Source organism: Stylophora pistillata, chromosome 4 (genome assembly GCF_964205215.1).
Source record: "Stylophora pistillata chromosome 4, jaStyPist1.2, whole genome shotgun sequence".
NCBI classification, from domain to species: domain Eukaryota; kingdom Metazoa; phylum Cnidaria; class Anthozoa; order Scleractinia; family Pocilloporidae; genus Stylophora; species Stylophora pistillata.
In genome coordinates, this window is record NC_142522.1 from 28,912,710 (window position 1) to 28,938,461 (window position 25,752).

The following is a 25,752-nucleotide window of genomic DNA, read 5'->3' on the forward strand; positions in this document are numbered from 1 at the left end:
GAAAGCATACATACATATTTATTTATTGCGCTCCCTAAAAAGGGCTTTTCAGTAGGAATATTTAAATAACAATTAGACTAACTTGAATATAAATTAAATGAAAATCTTCCATGAATTAGAAATAATTTAAAAATCTTAATGATCTTCATGAAATAAAAGATAAAATTGAATATTAACTATTAAATACAACGTTTCATGATACCAAATCACACCACTTTCCAGTGGTATGATTTGTACTTGTACTGGACAACCCTCCTAATAATTGGACATAAACACTTGGCCAGAGCTTTTCTGCACTGAAAGAAGGGCCTTCAAGTAGTACGCAAGACAATATCCAACAATTGGGGAGAACACATTTTGATACTGTTTTCTTTATTTCATCAAATCTTATACGACTACTGATCAATCCCCCTTCCCTTTCTTTCAAGGGGTCCATTGTTCAGGGAGATAAGAGTTTTACACCTTTTAAAAGAATATCAAACAATGAAGAAAAGATAAAACTGATAAAAATATTAGTAAAACATATTCCATATTGACATGCAAAATAACACCAGCCAAAGGATTTCAAAAACTGGATTAATATACAACTGAACCTAAAAAAGAAACTGAACTAGTAACAAAAATTTTTGCGAAGATATAAATTAAGGTTAAACTCAATACTCCAACAAGCCTACTGAACCAAATGTTACCTTTGAAAAATATCATTGACTGATTTTACATCATCATAATGTTGGACAATTTTTTAAACATAGACTAGAGAGCAGCACTTCAGCGAACAGTAGTTGTAAAGCTTCTTTTATTTTCCGACGGGGCCGATGACAATAAAGGCTTGGCCGGACTTACGAACAGGAACAGGCGAAGTTGTGAAAAATTTGTGAAAAATTTAACACGTGTAAGGCAAGGTGAGGAAAATATTTTGGGGGCCCCGCGTGGCCTGAAAGATGTTCCTCTACACTTTTCTCTGCTTCTTCTGGGGAAAGAGATGAACTAGGCTCTACTGGCATGCGTACAGTAAAAATAAAGGCCACATGCTCATGTGGTGCATCTTGATCATCACAATAAGAGTTAAATAGAATTGCTGAGGGTGGTGGGAGAAGCTCAAGGTGACGGATGAGTATTACCCTGTGAGCAGCCCCAACTTTTTCCTTCAGGAATTTGTCCATCATTTTTTACGTCGTTCCTGAAGTATTTGCTCCATCTTTTTCACCATCAATTATGGCCAGGTTTGTTTTATGTCTTGGATCCAGCTTTTCTGCCAGTTTAATGGTCAGGCAATCCACCCATTCATGTGCCGCTGGAGGTGCAGCCAGTAAGAACACCAATGGTCTTAAAGGATACTTTTTCCGTGGATGAACCAATCCGCGAGTTCTTAAATCTTCCAGAACCTGTCGGTCTGATTAGTGAATGACAACTGTAACTTTTCAACCCCATTTTCAAAGACTTCAAACAGGTCAAGGTCACACTTTATTTCGTACTCAGGGGGACCAAGGTAGATAACTACAGCAATACATCCAACTGCAAGAGTGAGGAAAATGTAAATGTAACGATCTCACCTCCCCACTCATCCCACCCCAGGGGAGGACATCCACCACACAGCAATCTCGTACGTGGGAAATTAACGTCTCCTACCCCTAACCCTGCAAGAGACGGGGCCTACGGTTTATTCGTCCTTATCCGAGAAGACTAGAATATCTATCCATTTCTTGATATTATAGAAAGGTGGTAAATTCTCCTCAATTATTTTAAGACCATGAGTATTGGTCCGGCCAGGGCTCGAACCCTCGACCTCCCGCACAACACAATACGGCGGTCTAACCAATTGAGCTAACCGGGTGGCGGTTAGTTAAGTACCACCTTAATTCTATGTCAATTCCCACTGGTTTGGCCAGCCGAAATATAGTGCTCCGTCTTAAACTCATCTACGTTGCATCGGTCTTGCCTCTATATTTATATTTATTACAGACATTAACGGCATAGATTCCATCGAATACACTTGAGTAGATTTATGGAACAGCATTGTTCCTTACCTTGTGCCCCATCACATCCCGGAATATAGCTTTCATGGAGATTTACAATTTGGTTTCAAACACCATACATAATACCAAATCCCAAATCCATCAAGCGGTAGACCACACTTTCTATCAGCTTATTGGCGAAACGACTTCCTTTGGCTAGGAAACCATGACAACAGTGAGTTGATAGAAAGTGTCGTCTTTTATCTTAACAAACGTAGCTTTATGTAGATTCAACGATAGGTTTTTCACAAATAATAGCGGGAATAATATCTCAATTATTTTTTGATACCTTTTCGAGGATATCATTTCCACCCTACCCCATCCCTGTTATTTCAGCAGGAAGTTATCCTCCCCTTCAAAGCACGAGAATGCTGTTGTAGGTTTTTGGTCACTTACAAAATTTTGTTGTTAAATTTTCAAGTGAATCGAATAGAAACAATAACATCATGCCCGAGGTCAGGTCATGAAATTTGATAACCAAGGTGATTACTAGACTGTAGGAGAAATGCAAAATTGTATAGAGAGCGGTTCAAAGGTAACCAGTATCTAACCGTGACCGTATTTTCCTTCGTAGACATGGGCAGATATAAATGAAATTGGATCACGTGACTGATCACTTGGACAGGCAGACACCACGAGATAACAATCTTCCTCAAAGCTCAAGCAATTAGTATTCCCTATCATTATCTTGGAAACGAGTTGTAAACATAAACATTTGTTTTGCCCCGGCTAACCAAGAGAAAATGATGGTACCATTATTTTCTGTCGCCTTAACTCAATAAAGGACGGAAACCGTTGTGGAGTAATGGATAGATAAGAATTCTTAAGAAGTATAGTGAGGTTGAGTTTTTGTTGAGACCGGACAACTTTCTGGCATACCCAATAAAAAGCGGGAGTAGGGGAGGGGGGAGTGGTGAAGGAGTAACCTGCAACTGGACAAGCATCTTATCTAGTTGAAGTAACTCATTCTCACTTCATGGTGCAGAGAACGGTTTGAGCTGCGGTAAAAAGGACTCTTGCTTGTAAGCTCTTTTACCTTATCTTTATTATCTTCAGTCGGCACATAGCAGTCTCAAAGGTTGTGGTCTAAAACACCAATCACTGATCATAACCTTTTTTAGGGTATAATCACCACTTTCTTTCATTTTGTCGGGTAGATCTTCCATTTCAGAAAAGTATTTTAATTTTATTTGGAACAACGTTAATTCAAATTACTGAGTAGCCGTTGAATAGTCGCTTATTTTAGATCATTAATGCCTTTTTCATTATAGATCAAGGCAAACGCACTGTAGTAAAATTGCGTGATGACTTGCCAGGGCAGGTACACGACCACATGATAAAGGTCATCCTCAAAGTTCAGGTAATTATTTTGTGCTTAGATATTCCATTCTTTTATGCTGGCGAGGTTAGTTTCACATTCACATGTTTCACCGTGTGTTTGCCTCAAGGGAAACTACCCTGGGACTATCTGAGCCGAGTTTACATCAACTAGTACACAGAACCTCGTAGAATGTTAAAACGGTAAATCCAAAGGTCTTTGACCCTTGTCTCCCACTTCGCGGTCCCTGAAAGGTACATCTCCTACCGCGTGTAATCCACTTAACCCTATTTAAAAAGTATCCGGGACGCGGTAATTCAACTGACTGATATAGATAGGAAAGAGAGATTATAGAGCCAATTAGGTTTGATTGGCAAATAGCATCTCTCTTTCGTCACCCCCACCCCTCCCCCCTTTCCCCAAAACTAGCCATTAACCATACGTCGATGGTTCCTCCGATGAAAGGGTCAAAGGGTTACAACTATAAATATACAGCTATATCTTAGTGATATCCCTGTCTTACGTAGTATTTAAAACTGTTTCTCCATCGAAGAGTATACGTAGGGCTAGCGAACTGGCCGATAAAACTGCAAAAGTAGTGGCAAGCTACGTCAGATACTTTATCTTTATCATCCCACCCAAAAGAATAAGGAATTATCCTTGTGTCTTTGTGCCACAGATTACAGGGATAAGCACCGCTGCCTATGAGCCACTCGGGTTTAGGACCCCACCCTCGCCACATAAGAAGAGTTTTACGAAATACTTCTTCCTTACTAGGATTGCCAACTGAATGAAAAGCCAAGAAAAAGGTTGGAAAAGCTTCATAGAAGTCAACATCTACGATGCGTCTGGTTATGGATAAAAGGTCAAATTCAGGATGATGGTGAGTTGATAACTCGTTGGATACCGTTGTTAGCTAGGTCTTGGGAAATTGAAAATTTGAATTAAAGGTACTCCCAGATTAAAAAGAACAGCCAAAAGAAACCTTGTTTATCAACACTGATTCGGTTCTTGTTTATGTTGTTGTTGTTTTTTTTCTTCGGATCAAACTCAGTGCACTTTAAAGGTAGAATAGGCAATAAGTTATGGCTCCCTCTTTCTGATTGCACTTTCGATCAAATGCAGCTTTCACGCTCGTCGTGAAAAATCGGTTTTAAATTTTCTCTCCCGGAGGATTTCACACCAAAAACTCGCTTCACGGTTTACAAACTCTTCTCTATTTGTTTGTTATATAAGTATCATCTCTCGCACTTTTAGCATTCTCATACGTTAGTATCCCCCGAACTCAAGTTTTACGATTATCTTTAATTGGATGGCTACGTTAACTTAGTATCTCTCACACTTCCAAAATTATCTTTAATTGGATTGTTTCGTAAGTATCTGGCGAATTTTACATTTTTTTGGATTGGATTGTTACGTTAGTATAGTGCACACTTTCAGAATTCTCTCTCACTGAATTGTTACGTTCACATCTTCCCTCAATTTTAGAATTCTAAAAAACTGACATGTTGTTTGTTGGACAAACAACATGTCATTGATACTGAAATAGCTGAACTCCTTGCCAAGGGTGTTATTACCCCAAGTAGTCACGAAAAAGGGGAATATGTCTCTCCTATTTTCACTAGGGCCAAAAAGGATGGTTCTTTCAGAGTAATTTTAAATCTCAAGTGTTTAAACACGCATGTACAATATCACCATTTTAAAATGGACTTACTTAATACTGTTTTACAAATGGTAAAACCTGGGTGCTTTATGGCATCCATAGATTTAATGGATGCATATTATTCTGTGCCTACTGCCACAGCAAACCAAAAATACCTAAAGTTTCAGTGGCGTGGAAAACTGTATAAATGTGTTTGCTTTCCAAATGGATTGGCATTTTACCCCAGGAAGTTTAATAAATTATTTAAGCCAGTATATTCACATTTGAGACAGCTGGGACACGTTTCAGCAAGTCATATGGATGACTCATATCTCCAGGGTGATGACTATGATGACTGTGAAAGAAATGTTTGCGATACTGTCAGATTATTTGATTCCCTTGGGTTCACTGTCCACCCTGAAAAATCTTCCTTTGTTCCACAACATCGTATCACCTTCATGGGGTTTATCATTGACTCAATCACAATGAAAGTTTATCCAACCTCTGAGAAGAACGAAAAGATCATTCATACCTGTCAAGGACTGTTGGAGTGTCCGCACCCTACAGTAAGAGAGGTGGCATCAACCCTTGGGTTCCTCATATCAAATTTTCCAGCAGCAAGGCTAGGGCCTTTACATTTTAGGTCACTGGACAAGGACAAAACTGAGGCCTTGGGCCTAAACAAGAGCAACTTTGGTGCATTTATGCAACTTTCTGAGTTGTCTCGCAGTGATTTGCAATGGTGGATAAATTCAGCGAGGTCATTATGCAATCCTATTAGCCCTCCTCAGCCAGAGGCCACTTTATATACAGATGCAAGTAAAGAGGGCTAGGGAGGAGTGCTCAATAATGCAAAGATTGGGGGACCTTGGACTCCAACAGAGGCTTCTAATCACATCAATTATCTTGAAATGCTTGCAGTGTTGTTTTCTCTTAAGGCGTTTCATAAAGAGTTAGCAAGAAAGCATGTACTTGTGCGAATTGAGGATATGACTGCTGTGTCAGATTCTAGGTAAAATGGACACAAGCCATTCCAGAAAGCGAAATGATTTAACCCGTTCACTCTCGGAGTGGTGCCTTGACAATAACATGTGGTTAACCTCAAGTCATATCCCAGGGAAAGAGAATACTCTAGCTGATGCAGAGTCCAGGAAATCTAGAAAGAAACTGAATGGACTTTAGACAAATTTTAAATTTTAGGCAAATTTTTCACACAGCCGGTAAGCCTCAGGCTGATCTATTTGCATCTAGGCTTAATTGCCAGCTAAGGCCATTTGTTGCCTACCAACCAGACCCTGAAGCAATGGCTATTAATGCTTTTTCAATTTCTTGGAAACCTTATGTTTTTTACGCCTTTCCTCCTTTTAGTATCATCCCAAAAGTGTTACAGAAAATTTAAGCAGAGGATACAACAGGACTGTTAGTTGTGCCGTGCTGGCCAACTCAGCCATTGTGGCCATTGGTGATGAGACTGCTGGTTCAGGAACCCCTTGTGCTCCCCAAAAAGAAACACACCTTATTTCTACCTCAACAGCCAGACTTGGTGCATCCACTACATCAGAAGCTCGCACTTCTGATATGCCACTTGTCAGGAAATCACTTGAAGGCAGAGGGCTTTCAGAATCAGCTACCTCATTCATCCTACAGTCTTGGAGAAAGGGCACCAAACAACGATATAAACTATTCATCATTAAATGGGAACAATACTGTTGTCAAAGGAAGATTAATCTCTTTTCAGCAACTATAGAACATGGGATTAATTTCTTGGCAGAACTTTACCACACAGGGATTGGATACAGTGCTCTCAACACTGCACGGTGTGCTTTGTCTACTGTTTGTTTTACATCAGAGCATTACACTTTTGAACAGCATCCCCTAGTCTGTCGTTTCCTCAAAGGAATTTCTGAGTGCAGACCCTCTCTCCCAAGGTACCAAGAAACTTGGGATGTCACAGTGGTATTAGACTATCTAGCTAAACTTGGGCCACCTGTGAAACTTCGTTTGAAGAACTTGACTTTGAAAGTGGTTACGTTAATGGCGTTGCTTTCTGGACAGCATTGCCAGACTTTGCACACATTACCAATTGATTATATGCAATTAAGTTCTGAAAAGTGTGTGTTTTCCATTAACTCATTGTTAAAAACTTCCAGACCGGGTAAAAATTTAGCTTGTATTGAGTTTCAGGCCTATGCACCAGATGTAAGTCTTTGTATTGTAAAGCATCTTCAGCAATATCTGAAGCAAACAGATACTCTTCGAGGTAATGTAAAGCAGCTTCTTATTAGTTACTCTAGGCCTTATAAAGCTGTTTCCCCTGATACAATAAGCAGATGGATTAAGGCTACACTGGTTGATGCTGGAATTGACACTTCGAAGTACAGTGCACAGAGCACTCGATAACATCTACATCTGCAGCAAAAGCAAACAGCATATCTATAACCACAATTATGAAAAGTGCGGGGTGGTCCCAGGAGTCCACTATTTACTAAGTTTTACAACAAACCAGTGGAACCTTGAGAGAATTCCGGAACTGGGCTCCTTAAAGCTGTATGTGGTGACACCTAAGATAGTGTCTTATATTTGTATGTTTTGATGGCTTAGAGAGAATGTTATTAAAGCAGGTTCACATTGCTATAAATCATTATCTTTTGAGTTCACACTCACACTGCTTTAAAATCTCACGTAACTCCGTAGCGACCAATGACCAATGACGAAACAGAATACCTAAATTAAACGAGGCTTACCTGTAAGGTGAAGTTTGATTGGGATTCTGTGAGTCATTGGTCGGGAGCAAAGGAGTCATGTGCCCACCCATGTGTTATTAACCCAGCCATGATTAGGTTTAAGTGCTCACATATTTTAAAGACTGATCTTCCCAGGCTCGTGCGCCTTCTCATATGACTCCTTCGCTCCCGACCAATGACTCACAGAATCCCAATCAAACTTCACCTTACAGGTAAGCCTCGTTTAATTTAGGTAATTTACCGGAGGTCAGGGTATGAAAAACACGCACTCGTATTTATTGCCCCCATAAATGGGAAGACCATAAACTCGTTTTCAGATACAGAAGATCGAGTGCATTTCTACCCCCAATATTTTCATTCCAACACTTCCAAATTGCAATTCGATCGGGAAGACACCCCTACCCCGCTTATTATACTCTATCGTGCATAAAAATAAGCCGATTTATTTCATAAGCAAAGTTTACCCTACGAACACAAATTTGTAATCAAGGTATATTGATGAAAAAGTTTAATGGATAGCTTGTAATTTTAATAAGAGAGCACAGAATCAGTTAGTTTCCGTATTAAACGAAGCGTAACCTTGGAGGGGGTAGGTTGCCCGATAACATAAACTCGCTCCAGCCCCTTCGCGCTCCCTCATCCAAGATGGCAGCTGTCTTGAAACGATCCAAAGGTCAGGTGAGTATTTATTGCTCGTACCCACAAAGTACGCCTGTATTACTTTAAAAATATGCCGGCTAAAACAGATATGAATCTATTTGCAAAGGAACATCCAAAATTGTAAAATAGCGCGACACTTTCCCTTCTCACCTTCCTCCATGTTTCCCACGTGTACGACAAAACTCAGTTCCAGTGGGGTGGTCCATAGGGGTGGTCCATGGACCGGGTCCATAGGGGGTGGTCCATGGACCCCGGTCCATGTTTTGTATACGTCCCATTTGAACGATGAGTCGCCCAATAAAGCGTTGACGATTTCTTTCAACGGTTGGACAGGATCCGGAAGGAACTTTGTGAGCCAGGTCATCGCCGAACACATCTTCAAGAGGGGATTGAAAAGTGATCATGTTCATCTGATTATAGCTACCCATGAGTTCCCTCTTCAGTCAAAAGTTGACTTTTACAAGCAACGGCTGCGCGATCGAGTAGAAAGATCCGTATCAAAGTGCCCCAGATCCATTTTTATTTTCGACGAAATGGACAAAATGCCGCCAGGTCTCATAGATGTGCTTAAACCTTACTTAGATCACTACCCCGCTGATGCAGGCAAGATCGATTACCGTCAAAGTATTTTCATATTCCTCAGCAATACAGGGGGTCGTCTCATCAACGAAGCTGTTCTTAAGCACTGGAAAGACGGAAAGAAACGAGAAGACATCAAGATCAAAGAGATGGACGAAGTTATCAATCTCGGTAAATTTAATGGCAAAGGTGGATTCTGGCATTCTTCCCTTATTGAAAAACATCTCATAGATTACTTTATTCCATTTTTGCCGTTGGAGAGATCTCACATTAAAATGTGTGCTGAAGCCGAGTTAAAAAGGAAAGGACACCCAGTCACAGAATCCAACCTTAATAGAGTAGCAGATGAATTATCATACTTTTCGAAAGCTGAAAGCCTTCTCACAGTCTGGCTATAAGACAATTTCAAGCAAAGTAGACTATGTTATGGGGTGAGGAATTTTAAAAACCTTGAACTTGGGGCATACTAGGCAACAAGTCACACCCATTCAGTGTGTAGACAATTTTTAGGGAATGGTTTTTGAAAAAATTGCATTACCTTTTCACTTACATGACTTTGTAGACCTATGGCAGTGACTTGCCTGTTGGTAACCTGACCTCTCAAACTTAGTTTTAGAAGTGGGTGGGAAGGGGGGCATAAGTTCAGCAGAGGGTGGAGACTAAGGTGTTGGAGGCATGTTTTGATATGTAATATGATATTATCTGACGAGAGAAAAAGGGACCTGAGAGAGAACAAGGTATCTTGGAGAGAATGAAGACTAAGTTTAGTTTCTAAATAAAGTTTTGTACTGCTTTAGAGAGTAAAAATATACTTGGTTGATAAGAGACATGAGATAAATTAAGAGAAATTTATAACTTAGTGCTTGAGGAAATCAGAATTTTCAAATTGAATACCACTCATTTTGAGTGATATCAATCCTCATCTTTAGAACTTCCTGTTCCTCACTCCAGGACGCATTTTTAAGAAAAAAATCCTTAATTCAAGGTATCTGGAAACATACAAACTTAACAGTGCACTAATAACATACACATACACAGTGCGAATTACACCATTGAAGAAACAGCATATCGATTGATTGAACTTATGCTTGAGCTTCTTTCACTGCAGTTCCCACTTGCGAACCACTTTCCAACGTTGATACAGCTCTAGGATTACCAAATAAGCCTCAAACAAGTCACTTTACGAGCAGTTGGCCGTGAGCGACACAGTTCAGCGAGCAGCGACTTGAGTGGTTTGAGCCCGCGGTTGAAATTACCAAAAGATCAGCATTTTAAATGTCAAATTTACAGTTACATAAAGTTCCGCCTACATTTAGTACGGTGCTTCAGTGGCCTTAAGGTAAAAAGTAGTGGGGTACATCTTGTTTTCAGGGTAGTGACGTAGGTGGTTCAAAAAAGTTGCCATTTCATTTGTTTATTACTCGCCAAAAACTATCAAATGCATTCAAAACCCTAAAATAGAAAAAAATTTACAGGAATCGACCAATCGAGCGAGCAAGCGAGCGAGTGAGCGCCATTCATCACATCATACCTACAACTCGCCCTTACGCATGCGCACAATTCACGAGTTAAAAAGGGCTTACAAACATGTCACTCAGCAACCTAAGAACAACAATGACATTTCAAAAAGTCTGAAGAAGTTTTAGGTCTGAATTTCAGCTTGAAAAAAATATTTCTTCCAAAATATATGAAATCCGTACAATTAATGTGATCTAAATAGCGCAAAATTCTAAATTTTTTTCTTAAATTTTAACTCCAAAGTAAATTCTGAACGTTGTGCCAATAGTAAATGTCATCAGCATTGGCGCCATTAAGTATTTGATTTTTCAAATTTATCAAAATATAATGCATAACAACCTTATCTCAATTTTGGAAATACTCCAACCCAAAATAAATACAAACTAAGAAAAGAAATATTTTCCTCTTCTTCTGCTCTAAGGCAAACCACGTAGACACAAATAAATCCTGAAACTAAGCTTCTAAATGAAATTCATCATCAGATGTAAAACTGCAAAGATCTAATTCTTTTCTTTGAAATCCTTTCATCCAAATTAATTTAAACAATGATAGACTATAGATGAAATTTTCTTAGCAGTAAACAGCACCAAATTCTTATCATATTTCCTCAAAGTGAATTCCCAAGTTTGTATCAAAAATTTCATCAATCCTATAGAGCCCAAATCCAAAACTGACTCAAAATTCTCAAACTGTCATCAAACTTTCTCTCATGTCTCTGTATGTGGATAAACCCTTAATTCTAATCAGTTGAGAACATTTCGAGAAATTTGCCCCCCCCTCCCTTTGGGGAACCTGTCTATTTCCTTTGAATTTTACCAGGTGTCTGCTTTTAGGCCCTAAGTACATAAAACTTCAGAAATGACTTGCAATCATTTTTTCTGAGCTTTGAATAACTTGAATAATGCATTTGGCTTTCTATGCTACTGCATAAATCCAGGGCACACAGAATGACCTTGCAAAAAAATTGTCATCAAATTTTTGACAACAGCATGGGTAATTAATTTATACAAGATGGAGCTTTCAACTTTTTCACCATCATAAATTTCTCCTCCTTATATGGCTATAGTATTATGCAAATACCCAACATGAATAACTTGATTGCTCAAAAGAGGTTGAATTTCTTATCTTTGGCGACAAATGTTTCTGACTCTTCACTGATTCCAGTTTCATCTCCTGACCATATAGTCTTGTCTTTATTTCCTCTTCACATAGGTAACTATGAATGAATTCCTAAGGCAAACCCAGATGTTAAATTACTTTACATTGAATTATATTGCCTTAAATTATATTACATTAAATTACATTTCATTTAATCACATTAAGTTCTATGAAGTTCTTTCAGTAACGCGGTTTGCTTTACATTGCGTGACAAAATCTTGATTATATCAAGAGTGAATTTTCCTGATGGGCAGGGTTTACAACACTTCTACTCTTGGCAGTTTAGCAATTGCTTTGGTAAGATAGACAAGGAAAAGTGACATTGTTCAGGAACCTAATGCAATTGCCAAACAGTACACTTAATGGAATCTGACCAAACGTTGTGCCAAGTGCTCTGTATAACATTTCATTTATATTTTCAGTATAACTAGTGTTCAGAACACTGGGCTATAACATTTATTAGTATAATTTCAGAGCTAAGCAAAAAGTTTCCAGCAATTTGATTGGTCGAGCGGTTCCTTATATTTAACAATTATTTCCGAAGGTAAGGTGAATATCATTGAATAATCCCCGAGACGAAGTTGAGGGGATTATTCAACAATATTCCCCAAACCCGAGGCTAATAATTGTTTTAGAATAATTTTAGAGCTGAACAACAGAGAAATTTCTAAAATCATAACATTTTAGTACCATTTATTAACTTTTTATTTTAACATTTTATATAAACCGCATGGAGCGGAGTTAGATAGTGTCATATAAGTTATATAACGTCATATAACGAAGCGCTCGACCAATCAGATTGCTGAAAACTCTTTGCTTAGCTCTGAAATTATACTAACAATTATTTGCCAAAGGCGAGGTGAATATCGTCGAATAGTCCCCGAGACGAAGTTGAGGGGATTATTCAACAATATTCACCAACCCTGAGGCGAATAATTGTTTTAGAATAACTTCTGAGCTGAACAGCAGAGAAATTTCAAAAATCATAACATTTTAGTAACATTTATTAACATCCTATTTTAACATTTTATATAAACCGCGCGGACCGGTTTATATAGCGCCATAAAAGGAACCGCTCAACCAATCAGATTCCTGGAAACTCTTTGCTCAGCTCTGAAATTATACTAAAATGCTATATAAACCGCTCCAAGCGGTTTGTATAAAATTTTAATAAATGTTACTAAAATGTTATGATTTTGGAAATTTCTTTGTTGTTCACCTCTGAAATTATACTAAAACGATTATTCGCCTTAGGTTCGGTGAATAATTGTTAAATGTAAATTACTTTGCCTAACAAATGCATTCTCAAGACCAGGCTGATAAACCTTATCTCGTTCGAAAAATGAACCACCTCAAAACTTGAAATGAATACACATTAACTCTTAGTCGTCCTCAGTCCATGCCTTAGTCCTTTTCAGTAAAAAACTGATGGCATCTTATACAAAATAGAGGTCACATCTTCAACGATGCTTACCTTTAATATTAGCTCTTGAATTAAATTTTCAGCTCATAAAATAATCCACCTTCTTGCCGAAGAGTATGTACAAGTCCATCTTCGCAGCACTCTTACGTACGTCTTCACTCATCGATGGTAAGGAAAGGCCGACATTTGTTATCGGAGTTATCGAAGTCTGATCGCAAAGTATCGATACTGGCGATATTCGATACAGCGATATGGAACTGCCCGCGCCTTGAGATACGCCGGCGATCAACCAGCGGAGAAGACTCTGGACTCGAGATTGAGCCAGTTTAACTGGTGTGTGAGCGATCCATGGTAAACTAATGCACGAACGTGATTTTTAACTCAAGTATGTCCTCAGTACGATTTTAAATTTTTGACTGCCTTGTTGATGCTTCTGCAGAGAATCATTGAATAAAATCTCGCATTCGGAATGGTTAACGACGCGAGGTGTTTGGGGTGCGAGTTTAAAATGAGGGTAAGTAATATTTGTTTCGAAGCTTTTATACATAAAAACTATAGGTAATGGTGATGTCATTTCTCTGTTTCATTTTATTCAATTGTGCGATTCTAGGAAAATCCATTACTTGACTCGTAAATCCCGCGTTAAATTGCGCTTGAAAACCAATATCGCGTGCAATTTATTACATAGTAACATAAGGGCAAAATTACTGAATGCTGGTTGGTCAATAAAGGGGGGTATTTTTTCATAATTTTGCTTGTGAAGAGGGCAAAAGTAGGTTCGGGGTGATAGAAAAACTGAATTGTATTGGGGTCGGAAAATGTAACCCATGTCTGAGTTTCTTCATCTTGCCCTGTCTTTGGCTTAATTTCGTTTCCACCTATGCCGCTTTCAACATCAGCTCCATTTTCAGTATGCTCTTTCGAACTTGAAACCTTGCCTCTGGAAGACAGTATCTCAGTAAAAATATTTAGCGAAGAATACTGTCCTAACGCTGTCTTTCACAGGTTCTACGAAATGTTTGTGCTTAAGAAAGCGCGATATTCTCGGAAAAACACCCCTAGGTAGCCTCTCGTATGCATTATACATTACTTCTTGTTCTCAAAAAGGTCATTGGTCAATTGATTGAGACTTACCAATAAAAATTGCTGTACTAAATGACGCGGAAGTTGTCAGGGAACACCTACATACGCACGAAAGCGTCCTCTAACACCTACATAAACATGGAGAGGAAAGAGAGACTTGTGCTGCTGGTGATAATTTTATGTGCGTCTCAGATGACCGCGCCACCTATCGGAGATATTGCTGTAGTCACTGGTGTTGGAGTCGCTATTATAGCTGGCATCGCGTCTCTGCCTGATTTGTTTTGTCATTTTACTGAATGCTGTGAGGACAAGAACTCAGCCGACATAGCTGGTTTACAGACAGCTCTTCGTTGGCGTGTTTTTGGTCAACACTTAGTCTCCGAGACCGTGTTGAAGGCACTCGTTGGACATTTGAACGATGAGTCGCCCAATAAAGCGTTGGCGATTTCCTTCAACGGCTGGACAGGATCAGGAAAGAACTTTGTGAGCAAGATCATTGCCGAACATATCTTCAAGAAGGGAATGAAGAGTGATTATGTTCATCTGATCATAGCTACCCATGACTTCCCTCATCAGTCCAATGTAGAAATTTACAAGCGACAGCTGCGCAATCTAGTGGAAAGATCCGTATCAAAGTGCCCCAGACCATGTTTATTTTCGACGAAATGGACAAAATGCCGTTAGGCCTCGTAGATGTGCTTAAGCCCTACTTAGATTACCACCCCCCTGATGCAGGTAGGATCGATTACCGTCAAAGTATCTTCATATTCCTCAGCAATACAGGGGGTGATCTCATCAACGCTGCAGCTCTAAAGCACTGGAAAGATGGAAAGAAATGAGAGGACATCAAGATCAAAGAGATGGACGAAGTTATCGAGCGCGGTGAATTTGATGGCAAAGGTGGATTCTGGCATTCCTCTCTTATTGAAAAACATCTCATAGACTACTTTATTCCATTTTTGCCGTTGGAGAGATCCCACGTTAAATTGTGTGCTGAAGCCGAGTTAAGAAGGAAAGGACACCCAGTCTCAGAACTCATCTTTAATAAAGTAGCAGATGAATTATCATACTTTCCAAAAGACCTGGAGGTCTTCTCACAGTCTGGCTGCAAGAAAATTTCAAGCAAAGTCGACTATGTTATGGGGTGAGAAATTTTAAAAATCTTGCACTTGGGGCCTATTAGGCAACAAGTCACTCTCACATAATGTGTAGACAAGTTTCAGCAACTGGCTTTTGAAAAAACAGCAATAGCTTTTCACTTACATGACTTTGTAAACCTATGACAGTGACTTCATTGTTCGTAACTTGACCTCTCAAACTTAGTTTTAGAAATGGGTGGGAGGGGGGATGAGTTTAGCAGAAGGTGGAGACTAAGATGTTCGAGGTATGTTTTGCTTTGCCGAATTTTGACGTGTTTTAACGCACTCTTAATTTCGCATCATAAAAACTTAAAAATATATAAACTTCTACAACTAACCTTTCGTATGATACAAGCTTCATTTAACTGAATGTGAATCGTATTCATGCGAATGAACCTAGTGTTAAAGCTCACGTCGACACTCTCTTCTTGAAACAAAGGATTTACCAAACAGAGAAAGGATGCCTAAGTCTGTTTGAGTAAACTTTGCTTATTTGTACGCGCTTTTAAGTTTACAAGATACTTCTACTTCTTAGTATTTTTATGAGATAAATTTCCCACGATATCATTCATATCGGTAGCAAAATCACTTGGGTGTTCGCAAACTGATCATGATCTTCTTGATATCAACATATTATACTTCATTTAACGTTCTAATAGTGAGACGCTAAGCCTAACTTCGGAGTCCCTTCCCTTTTGCAATATAACAATACATATTAGCTTTGACTTGATGTAAGTTTCACACAAGAGACTACACGTAATTTTTAAGCCAAATCGCCGCTGGTGGTGGCAAGTTTTGTGCTGGCGAATTTTTTGTGGTGGCGAATTGACTGTAAACCAGCTCTCCTATAACGTGTTGTTTCTGAACAAAAAAAAAGTTTGCTGAAACTATAGATAAAATCGCTTTATAGGAGACATTCTTGGATTTAGCTTTTCACCTAGACTTAAAAATTATGCACTTTTATTTACCATCCTCTGTCAATCAACAGCAAGAAAACACATGATGTGTTGTAAGAGTGGGAATTGTGCTGGTACATTTTCCTTTCTTTTGTCAGGAACATACCACTGTCTAAGCATGTTTAATTTTAAGAGATCTACTGGTCTTTTATTGAGTAATGTGACAGTCATTTGCAAAATTCTTGATTCTGTTTACAAGAGATTGATGTGTCAATAATGGTTATCTTTAGTATCCACATATTACCTATGCTTGTTGCTAGTTGGTAGTATCAGTCAGATCAGAAGCCTTGCTTACATGACTTACAATACAATACTTTATTAATTCTCCCCAAGGGGCTTCTCAGAATTAATTTACAACACTTTTCGGGGGACTTTCGCTTTTCTACATCAGCAGTTTACAATCAATCAAAGGAACTATTTGAAGATGCCCCCCCCCCCTCCGGTTTCCCAGTAAACAGGTCAGACCGCATCATAGTAACCTTGTAAGTGGGTTCTTCAGTAGTGTCCCTTGCCTAACCAAATTAACTAATGAATAGATGCAGGAGACCGGACCTACACTTTATTGGTCCTTATCCGAGAAGACTACAATGTCTATCCCTTTCTTGATATCAGAGAAAGGTAGCACAAGTTATTTTAAGACCTTGAGTGCTGGTACGGCCAGGCTTCGAACCCTCAACCTCCCCCACAAGAGTCCAGCACTCTAACCAATTGAGCTAACTGGGAGGCAGTTCATTAATTGTTTAAAATATTGATGTTAGAGTTGTATTTAATGTAATAGTATTATTCTTTTATTCTTATTACTGGTGGGCTAAAGAATCTATACTTTCCTTTTTCTGGTATTATATATAGTACATATTTCAGACGTGTCAAAAATAAATTGGTGTCATTGTTTGTACGGCCATCGCAGAAAAAGAATCAAACGTGCTAGCATTTTTCCAAATGCTACCAACGATGTCCACTTACCTTTCTAAAACAGATTAAAAATCAACATCGCCAGGAGGCCTGTACATTGTAGAGAACACCAGTCTTTGAGAGTGGAAAAGTGTTTCCACCTATATGGCCTCAAGAGTATTCCACCTCTCGGGAATCAAATTTGACTTGTCATTGATGCAACCAAGCGAAAAATAATTCCTCGAAGAAGCATGTACATCTAAGGAGAAACTCAGGAATTTGTCGATAAAATCGTTATTTCCGCTCGTGAGAGCCAGACCAGAGGTGCACGAGAAAGTTACGGACGTCCCATTTAAGTTGTTACAAGCAAGTGGAAACTTAAGCAGTAACAAAGCCAGAAAAAAAAGCGGAACATCTCAGAGCATGGCAGCACCTCATTATGCAGGATTTGTCTTGTTCCGAAATTCAAAATAGTCCTGGAAACTAGTTTGGCTTGCGTGGAATGCTGGGGCTGTTTTGGGGGAAGTGGAAAAGCATGGCAGATGTCCAACTGTAGGTTGTAAATGACAAATTCAACATGGGAAAACGTAACTGCTGTGTCCCAACCTGTGTGAATTCTTGGCGAAATTCCCCTGGAGTGAAGTATCATTCTCTTCCCAAAGAGAAAGCTGTCTTAAAAGAATATAAAAGGCGTTTAAGAAACGATAACCTCAAAGAGATTTCGGCTAACACAAGAGTTTGTGGAAATCACATTCCGGGAGGAGAACGGATTTCTCATGCGCAACTGCCTTCGATCTTTCCATGGACAAACCCAGCACAATTTGACGTGAAATAGTCAAACCCGATTTGCTTTCAAAGTGTAAGAAGATATCAGTGGATTTTGAAGCTGTAACAGACATAAGCAGGGTGCTTTCGGCTGAAGTGATAACTTCTAACCCTATTAATTATTTACTTATATTTACTTATATAGCGCCCTTTAACATTATAGGATGATCATTAATTGTTAATGAACTAGATATTTCCAAATGTGGCTGAAAGATATCCTTGGCAGTAGGACAATACCACATTGAAATTCACCCAAAGGGAATTTTTCATTTATTTCGGGATCGACCATTTCAGCGACTCCTGATAGTTTTCTTTTCTTGGCCAGATTAACTCCCCCATCTGGCTCAACAACGTCTTTCTTCATTCCATTTTTGATATAATCATTTACCCTATAACAAAATACTACATTTTATTGAGAGAATATATAACAGGGTGAGCTTTCTCGTGTAAAATTTCTGCAATACTACGGGAAGACTTTGAATCATTTTGTCAACCATTGTTGAACACGAATTCGAAATGTTAAATTTCCCGCCTCAAACTTAAAGCTCACCTTACGACGAGATCTTTTATTTTTCTACCAACTTTCGCGCCTCTACATGACAACCACCGTTTTAAAACTGAAACTGTACAGTGCTCGGCTGGTTTTGGTAATTTGGCCACCGGAATATCGTTCTCATTGAGCTCAATTTCATCTTCCTTTTTCGCGATAAACAAAGGTCATTCTAATTCCGCGTCCCCCAAAACAGTCCCAGCATTCGTTTGGAGCCTAAATCGTTTCCAGGACCATTTCGAATTTCAGAACGGGCAATTGGACCTTAGCGTCTAAAATCAGGCACAAGTATCTGAAGGCGGACACAATTTTTCAAAATCGAAAACTAGTGTCTTCAATCGGACACCAGAGTCTTGGACCCGACCCTAAGTGTCTCAACTTGGACAATCATTTTTCAAAACGGCGACTAGTGTCTTGAATTACACACTAGCGTCTCAAATCGGACACTGAAGTCTTAAGTATAGGGTTCTACACTTGCCATTCACCTTTCGCTTTTCTGTATAGTTTTAGAAATGTTTTTACTGATCAAATTAGATTTTAAATTTATTCGGATTTGACTCCGTTCTTTATGGTTTTCCAGACACTTTGATATTCAAAAAAAGAGTAAATGTGAGCCGAAAGTTATTTTGGATCGTTTTTACGCTGTTAATATATTATACTGTATAGGATTTTATAAGAATTATTGCTAGATAAAGTTTTTCATTCTTAAGTCTTGAATCAAGCACAAGTGTCTTAAGGCCGACACTGGTTTCCAAAATCGGAGACAAGCTTCTAAATTCAGACACTTGTGTCTAAAAGCAGACAGTAATGCTCAAAATCGGATACCTCTTTCCAAACTCAAACACTAATGTCCAAAATATGAATCTGTTGTCTAAAATCAGACACCAGGGATAAAAATCGGACACCAGTGTTTAAAATCAGACTCTAGTGTCCACAGCTGGACAGCAAGGCCTTAAATAAGTCACCTATGCCTAAGAATTGCACACCATTGTCTACAATTGGACGTGGCAAAAATTGGACATTTGTTTTCAAAATTGGACATTCTAGTGTCCAAAACCAAAAGCTTGTGTCGAAAATTAGACATTAGTGTCTTAAATTGGGCACTATTGTCTTAAACTGGACAGGAGTGTGAGAAATCCATTACTGTCCAAATTGGACACTAATGTTTAAAGTCTGACACTAGTGTCTATAATTGGACACTCCTGTCTAAAACTTGGACAATTGATTCCAAACTTGGACACATGAACAAAATTGGAAGCTAGTGTCTGCAATGTGGCTTTACTATCTAAAATTCCACCACTAGTTTCTAAAATTGGACTCTAGGATGAGAAATCCGACACTAAAATTATATAAATTATAGAATTAGACTACTGTCCAAAATTGTTCCATGGGGTCTAAAATTGGTCACTAGAGTAAAAAGAGACATTAGTGCCTAGCAACTGACATTAATGTCTATAATTGGACACTACAAAAAAATTGCACACTAATTCTTCGCCGAATCTTTTGGAAATGTAAAGAGGCAATTGCAAAGAAATTATTTGGTCATCATTTCCTTTATTGCATCAAACTTCAGACAACTACAGATCAATACTGGCTCCCCTTCCTTAAAGAGGTATATTGGCCATGATAATGAGAGTTTGATAGTGGTTAGAAAAAATATCAAACAATGAAGGTATAATATAGTGGCTGTTAAGTTGTAATGAAAATGCTATCCACTACTAAAGGTTAAAACACAGATCTGAGACACACGTTTGCCTTTGCAAACTCTGGCACATCATTCAGTAGTCTGGATAATATCTAACTGCCACAAAAGCAATACTTGTTATTAACTTTGAGCCCTAAAATTAAATCTAGTACATATCATATAACAGGTCACCCTACAAAGTTGTTCCTCAAATTTTCTTACTTAAATTAATGTCCCAAAGTAACAAATTTTAGACCAAAAAAGGTTCCCTTGATATCCCTTGTAGTCTTTTCAACTAACTTTTAATTAGTCTTTTTGTGAATATGAAAGGTCTAGCTTTGACTAACAGAGAAAAGCTAATTGAGTTGCTGAATTAAATTGTAAACCCTCCATTGTACTTTGTGAATGGTCACTAGTTACAAAAAATAAACCAAAGTAGCCAGGCTAATCCATACTTCCATTATGAAAAGGAAACAAACAATTGTTACATATTTGACTTCAGTTACTTATAATACTCCTTTCACACTCTAGATCCAAATTGTAACTATCCTGGCAGAGAATCTTACATTCTTTGTTGACTACTCCTGAGAAGTGCTCAACCAAGATAAGATCCCCTGCTAAGCAAAATTCTAAATTTGCTACATTCTATTGTATCCTACAAGCTTCACAGAGTAAAAAGGATTCGCTTATTCATCCTGCCTGTCAGTGCTAACAGTCACTAAGTAGAATACAAGCAAAGCTTCTTGGCTGAACCACTAGATTCACCATTCATGAGCACCACAATGTCAGCAATGCGGCTCAGGAGTGCAGCAACTGCATCCTTATCAACCTTCGCCCAAACCTCCCCTGAAAGATATTCCTCTACACTTTCCTCTGCTTCTTTGGGGGACAGAGATGGGCTGGGCTCTACTGGCATATGTACAGTAAAAATAAGGGCCACATTCTTATGTGGTGCATTTTGATCATCACAATACGAATGAAACAGAAGTGGAGAGGGTGGCGGAAGAAGCTCAAGGTGATGGATGAGCGCTACCCTGTGACCAGCCGCAAATTTTTCCTTCAGGAAATTGTCCATTGTTTTTTTGGTTGTATCTGGAGGATTTCCTTTCTCTTTTTCACCATAAATTCTGGCCAGAGTTCTTCGATGCATAGGATCCAGCTTTTCTGCCAGCTGAATGGCCAGGCAATCCACCCATTCATGTGCTGCTGGAGGTGCAGCCAGTGTAAAGACCAGTGGTTGCAGGGGATCCTTGTCCTGTAGATGAGCTACTCCACGAGATTTTAAAATCTTCCAGAACCTGTCAGTCTGATTAGTGAATGACGACTGAAACTTGTCAACCTCATCTCCAAAGTCTTTCACCAGGTCAAAGTTACTCTTCATGTCACCTTTAGGTAGACCAAAGTAGGCAATTACAGCAATACATGCAACTGCGACTGTGGCAAGCAATAGTCCCTTGCGATTAAAGAGAAACTGAATTGTATAGAGGTCGGAAAAAGTAACCAATGTCTGAGTTCCTGCATCTTGCCATGTTTTTGGGTTAATTTCGTTTCCACGTCTGCCGCTTTCACCATCAGCTCCATTTTCAGTATGCTTTTTCGAACTTAAAACCTTGCCTCCAGAAGACATTATCTCAGTAAAAATACTTAGCAAAGGATACTTCTGTTACGCTGTCTTTCACAGGTTCTACGAAATGTTTGTGCTTAAAGTAAGCGCGAATTTCTCGGAAAACACCCCTTAGTAGCCTCTCGTATGCATTATACATTACTTCTTGTTCTAAAAAAGAAGTTCATTGGCCAGTTGATTGAGACTTACCAATTAAAATTGCTGTACTAAACAACGCGGAAGTTGTCAGGGAACACCTGCATACGCACTAAAGCGTCCTCCAACACCTACTAAAACATGGAGAGGAAAGAGAGACTTGTGCTGCTGGTGATAATTTTATGCGCGCCTCAGATACACGCGCCACCTATCGAAGATATTGCTGTAGTCGCTAGTGTTGGAGTCGCTATTATAGCTGGCATCGTGTCCCTGCCTAATTTGTATTGTCATTTTACTGAATGCTGTGAGGACAAGAACTCAGCCGACATAGCTGGTTTACAGACAGCTCTTCGTTGGCGTGTTTTTGGTCAACACTTAGTCTCCGAGACCGTGTTGAAGGCACTTGTTGGACATTTGAACGATGAGGCGCCAAATAAAGCGTTGGCGATTTCCTTCAACGGCTGGACAGGATCAGGAAAGAACTTTGTGAGCAAGATCATTGCGGAACACATCTTCAAGAAGGGAATGAAGAGTAATTATGTTCATCTGATCATAGCTACCCATCACTACCCTCATCAGTCCGATGTAGAAATTTACAAGCGACAGCTGCGCGATCTAGTGGAAAGATCCGTATCAAAGTGCCCCAGATCCATGTTTATTTTCGACGAAATGGACAAAATGCCGTTAGGCCTCGTAGATGTGCTTAAGCCTTACTTAGATTACCACCCCCCTGGTGCAGGCAAGATCGATTTCCGTCAAAGTATCTTCATATTCCTCAGCAATACAGGGGGTGATCTCATCAACGCTGCGGTTATAAAGCACTGGAAAGATGGAAAGAAACGAGAGGACATCAAGATCAAAGAAATGGACGAAGTTATCAAGCGAGGTGAATTTGATGACAAAGGTGGATTCTGGCATTCCTCTCTTATTGAAAAACATCTCATAGACTACTTTATACCATTTTTGCCGTTGGAGAGATCCCATATTAAATTGTGTGCTGAAGCCGAGTTAAGAAGAAAAGGACACCCAGTCTCAGAACTCATCTTTAATAAAGTAGCAGATGAATTATCATACTTTCCAAAAGACCTGGAGGTCTTCTCACAGTCTGGCTGCAAGAAAATTTCAAGCAAAGTAGACTATGTTATGGGGTGAGGAATTTTAAAAATCTTGAACTTGGGGCCTATTAGGCGACAAGTTACACCCATTCAGTGTGTAGACAATTTTTAGGGACTGGTTTTTGAAAAAAATGCATTACCATTTCACTTACATGACTTTATAGACCTATGGCAGTGACTTGCCTGTTGGTAACTTGACCTCTCAAACTTAGTTTTAGAAGTGGCTGGGAGAGGGGACATAAGTTCAGCAGAGGGTGGAGACTAAGGTGTTGGAGGCATGTTTTGATATGTAATATGATATTATCTGATGAGAAAAAAAGGGACCCGAGAGAGAACAAGGTATCTTGGAGAGAATGAAGACTAAGTTTAGTTTCTAATTAAAGTTTTGTGCTGCTTTAGAGAGTAAAAATATACTTGGTTGATAAGAGACATGAGATAAATTAAGAGAAATTTAGAACTTAGTGCATGAGGAAATCAGAATTTTCAAATTGAATATCTCTCATTCATTTTTTCACTTGTTCACTCATTCACCTAAAGGAGAATGAGAACAATGGAAATTTCAATTTTTATTGCTCTCTCAGATCGACCAGGGTGAGGGTTGGCTTTTCTTGAGGAAATAAAACAGCTCATCGACTCTCTTGAAATTTGAGATTATATTCAGCCGAATATCTTAACTCCCAAATCAGGCTCCCCTGTACTGTGTTGTTTCTGAACAACAAAAAAAAAAACTGAAAGCAATGCTGAAAAGGCAGTGTAGGAGACATTCTTGCATACACTTTTCACCAGCATTTTAAAGTTGTAAACTTTTAAGAGAGATCTACTAGGACCTACACTTGTGTCCCACATAGACACTGGTGAAATTCATTCATAAAATTCTTGATTCAGTCTTATAAGAGGTTGGTGTCCCAATGATTGTCTTGAGTCTCTCAGATTGTCCGTGATAGTTTTCAGTACTTTGCAACATTAGTAGAATTTCTTGATTATTCTAGATATTGATGTAGTTTTAGTAAATTATATTCTTATTACTGGTGGTGTGAAGAACCCATACTTTTCTGGTAGTATATTAATTCAGTATTTCAAATGTGACAAAAATAAATTAGCACTGTTTGTACATATTGAACATGCAGTTTCTTCAGAATTTATTGTGTCACTGATAACTGGCTAAGATTAATAGGAATAATGTTATGTTCTGTTAAAAATGGATTTCATTCTTATTTGAGGAATGTATGGTGTATTTTACTGGTAGTTTATTTTCTTGCAAGGGTAATCTTATATAGCAGGGTAATGGTAGTAAAATGATGTGGCCAAAAAGTAAACCCACTCTCATGTTGGGGGTTCTCGGTCTACTTCATTTTCTTCATTGTTAGACATCTCATTTCTGTTCAACATGGCTAAAACTTCATTTTGAGAGGGACAAGAATATATGTTTGATACATTGAATGCAAATATGGCATCCAATTTGAATTTCCATTGTTCTGGACCTCCTAGCCTCTCTTATGCGTGATACTCCTTATGTGTTTCCACATGAAGACTAGGCTAATAAGTCCAGAACAATGGCAATTCCAATTGGATGCCATATTTGCATTTGGTGCATACAATACAGTAAAAAACAATGACAAATTCTCATAAAAATAAATTTATTGTCACTTTCATACCTATGTTGTGACAGAAAGACTTAGGTTGATTACTCTTTTGGTCAAAAGTTCCACAAAATTGGCCAATAATTTAAGTGGGAGGTGTTCTCTTTTCAAAGGTAATGACAGAAATGTGAATATTTTCTTATTAATTACTGTTCAACATTGTTGTTGATGCTTTCCTGGAATGGCAAATACGAGAAAAAGGGCTTACAAACATGTCACTCAGCAACACAAGAATAACGATGACATTTGAAAAAGTCTGAAGAAGTTTTTGGGTCTGAATTTTAGCTTGACAAGAAAATTTCTTCCAAAATAAATGAAATCCTGACAATTAACATGATCTCCTGAATAGCGTGAAATTCTTAATTTTTTTCCTTAAAATCTAACTCCTAAGTAAATTCTGAACCTGGTGCCAAAAGTAAATTTCATCAGCCTTGGCACCATAAGTATTTGATTTTTCAAATTTATCAAATGCATAATGAACTTGTCATATCATTGATGGGAATACTGCACGACTCTTATCTTAATTTTGGACATACTCCAACCCAGAATAATTACAAAGAAATCATTATATATTTTCATCTTCTTCTGCTGTAAGGCAAACAAATTAGACACAAATATATCCTGAACCTAAGCCTATAGACGAAATTGATCATCAGATGTAAAAGTTGCAAAGATCTAGTTTCTTTTCTTTAAAACTATTTAATCCAAATTAATTTCAAACAATAATAGACTATAGATGAAATTTCCTTAGCTGTGAACAACGCCAAATTCTCATCATTTTTCCTGAAAATGAATTCCCAAGTTTGTATCGAAAACTACATCAATTCTAAAGAGCCCAATCCAAAGTTAACTCAAAATTCTCAAACCGTAATCAAACTTTCTCTTATTTCTCTGCAAGGGAACAAACCCCTAAAGTCTTTTGGTTGTGAAAATTTCAAGAAATTTGCTGGTTTACTTCCTTTCGGGAACTTGTCTATTTCCTTCAAATTTTATCACGTGTCTTTGCTTTTTGAACATAAATACATAAAACTTAAGAAATGGCTTGCAATCATA

The 25,752-nt window shown here is 38.5% G+C and overlaps 5 protein-coding genes and 2 pseudogenes across 7 annotated transcripts in view; 4 read left to right on the forward strand and 3 right to left on the reverse strand.

Moving 5' to 3' along the window:
- The window catches only part of LOC111328861 (uncharacterized), a 71,894-nt gene extending 64,281 nt beyond the window's left edge, over window positions 1-7,613 (forward strand). Inside the window, exons 2-4 of one of the 2 annotated variants that reach the window (XM_088758724.1) lie at window positions 3,287-3,375; window positions 4,111-4,216; window positions 6,344-7,613. In XM_088758724.1, the coding sequence (XP_088614850.1) occupies window positions 3,287-3,375; window positions 4,111-4,216; window positions 6,344-6,399 (251 nt within the window). In that variant the 3' untranslated portion in view covers window positions 6,400-7,613. Of the gene's footprint in view, window positions 1-3,286; window positions 3,376-4,110 lie in introns of both variants that reach the window. The other variant, XM_088758723.1, reaches the window with a different exon arrangement.
- Window positions 1-8,755, reverse strand: LOC148733229 (torsin-1A-interacting protein 2-like; annotated as a pseudogene). Its single transcript, XR_016000656.1, has 2 exons — window positions 8,530-8,755; window positions 1-1,515 (listed from the first exon to the last, which is right to left on the reverse strand). The product of XR_016000656.1 is annotated as a torsin-1A-interacting protein 2-like (transcript).
- Window positions 8,143-25,752, reverse strand: part of LOC111328875 (torsin-1A-interacting protein 1) — a 23,145-nt gene continuing 5,535 nt past the window's right edge. The window contains exon 2 of the mRNA XM_022933413.2: window positions 8,143-9,064. The gene's annotated coding sequence lies outside the window, so the exon portion shown is untranslated. The remainder of the gene's footprint in view (window positions 9,065-25,752) is intronic.
- Window positions 8,922-9,356, forward strand: LOC111328864 (torsin-1B-like). Its single transcript, XM_088757967.1, has one exon. The coding sequence runs from the start codon at window positions 8,922-8,924 to the stop codon at window positions 9,354-9,356; it is 435 nt and encodes a 144-aa protein (XP_088614093.1).
- On the forward strand, window positions 14,202-16,562 carry LOC148733230 (torsin-1A pseudogene; annotated as a pseudogene).
- On the reverse strand, window positions 20,036-21,933 carry LOC111328863 (torsin-1A-interacting protein 2). The gene has a single exon (XM_022933399.2). The coding sequence runs from the start codon at window positions 21,810-21,812 to the stop codon at window positions 20,904-20,906; it is 909 nt and encodes a 302-aa protein (XP_022789134.2). The 5' UTR covers window positions 21,813-21,933; the 3' UTR covers window positions 20,036-20,903.
- Window positions 22,037-24,278, forward strand: LOC111328862 (torsin-1A). The gene has a single exon (XM_022933397.2). It carries the CDS (start codon window positions 22,086-22,088, stop codon window positions 23,094-23,096), a length of 1,011 nt encoding a protein of 336 aa, XP_022789132.2. The 5' UTR covers window positions 22,037-22,085; the 3' UTR covers window positions 23,097-24,278.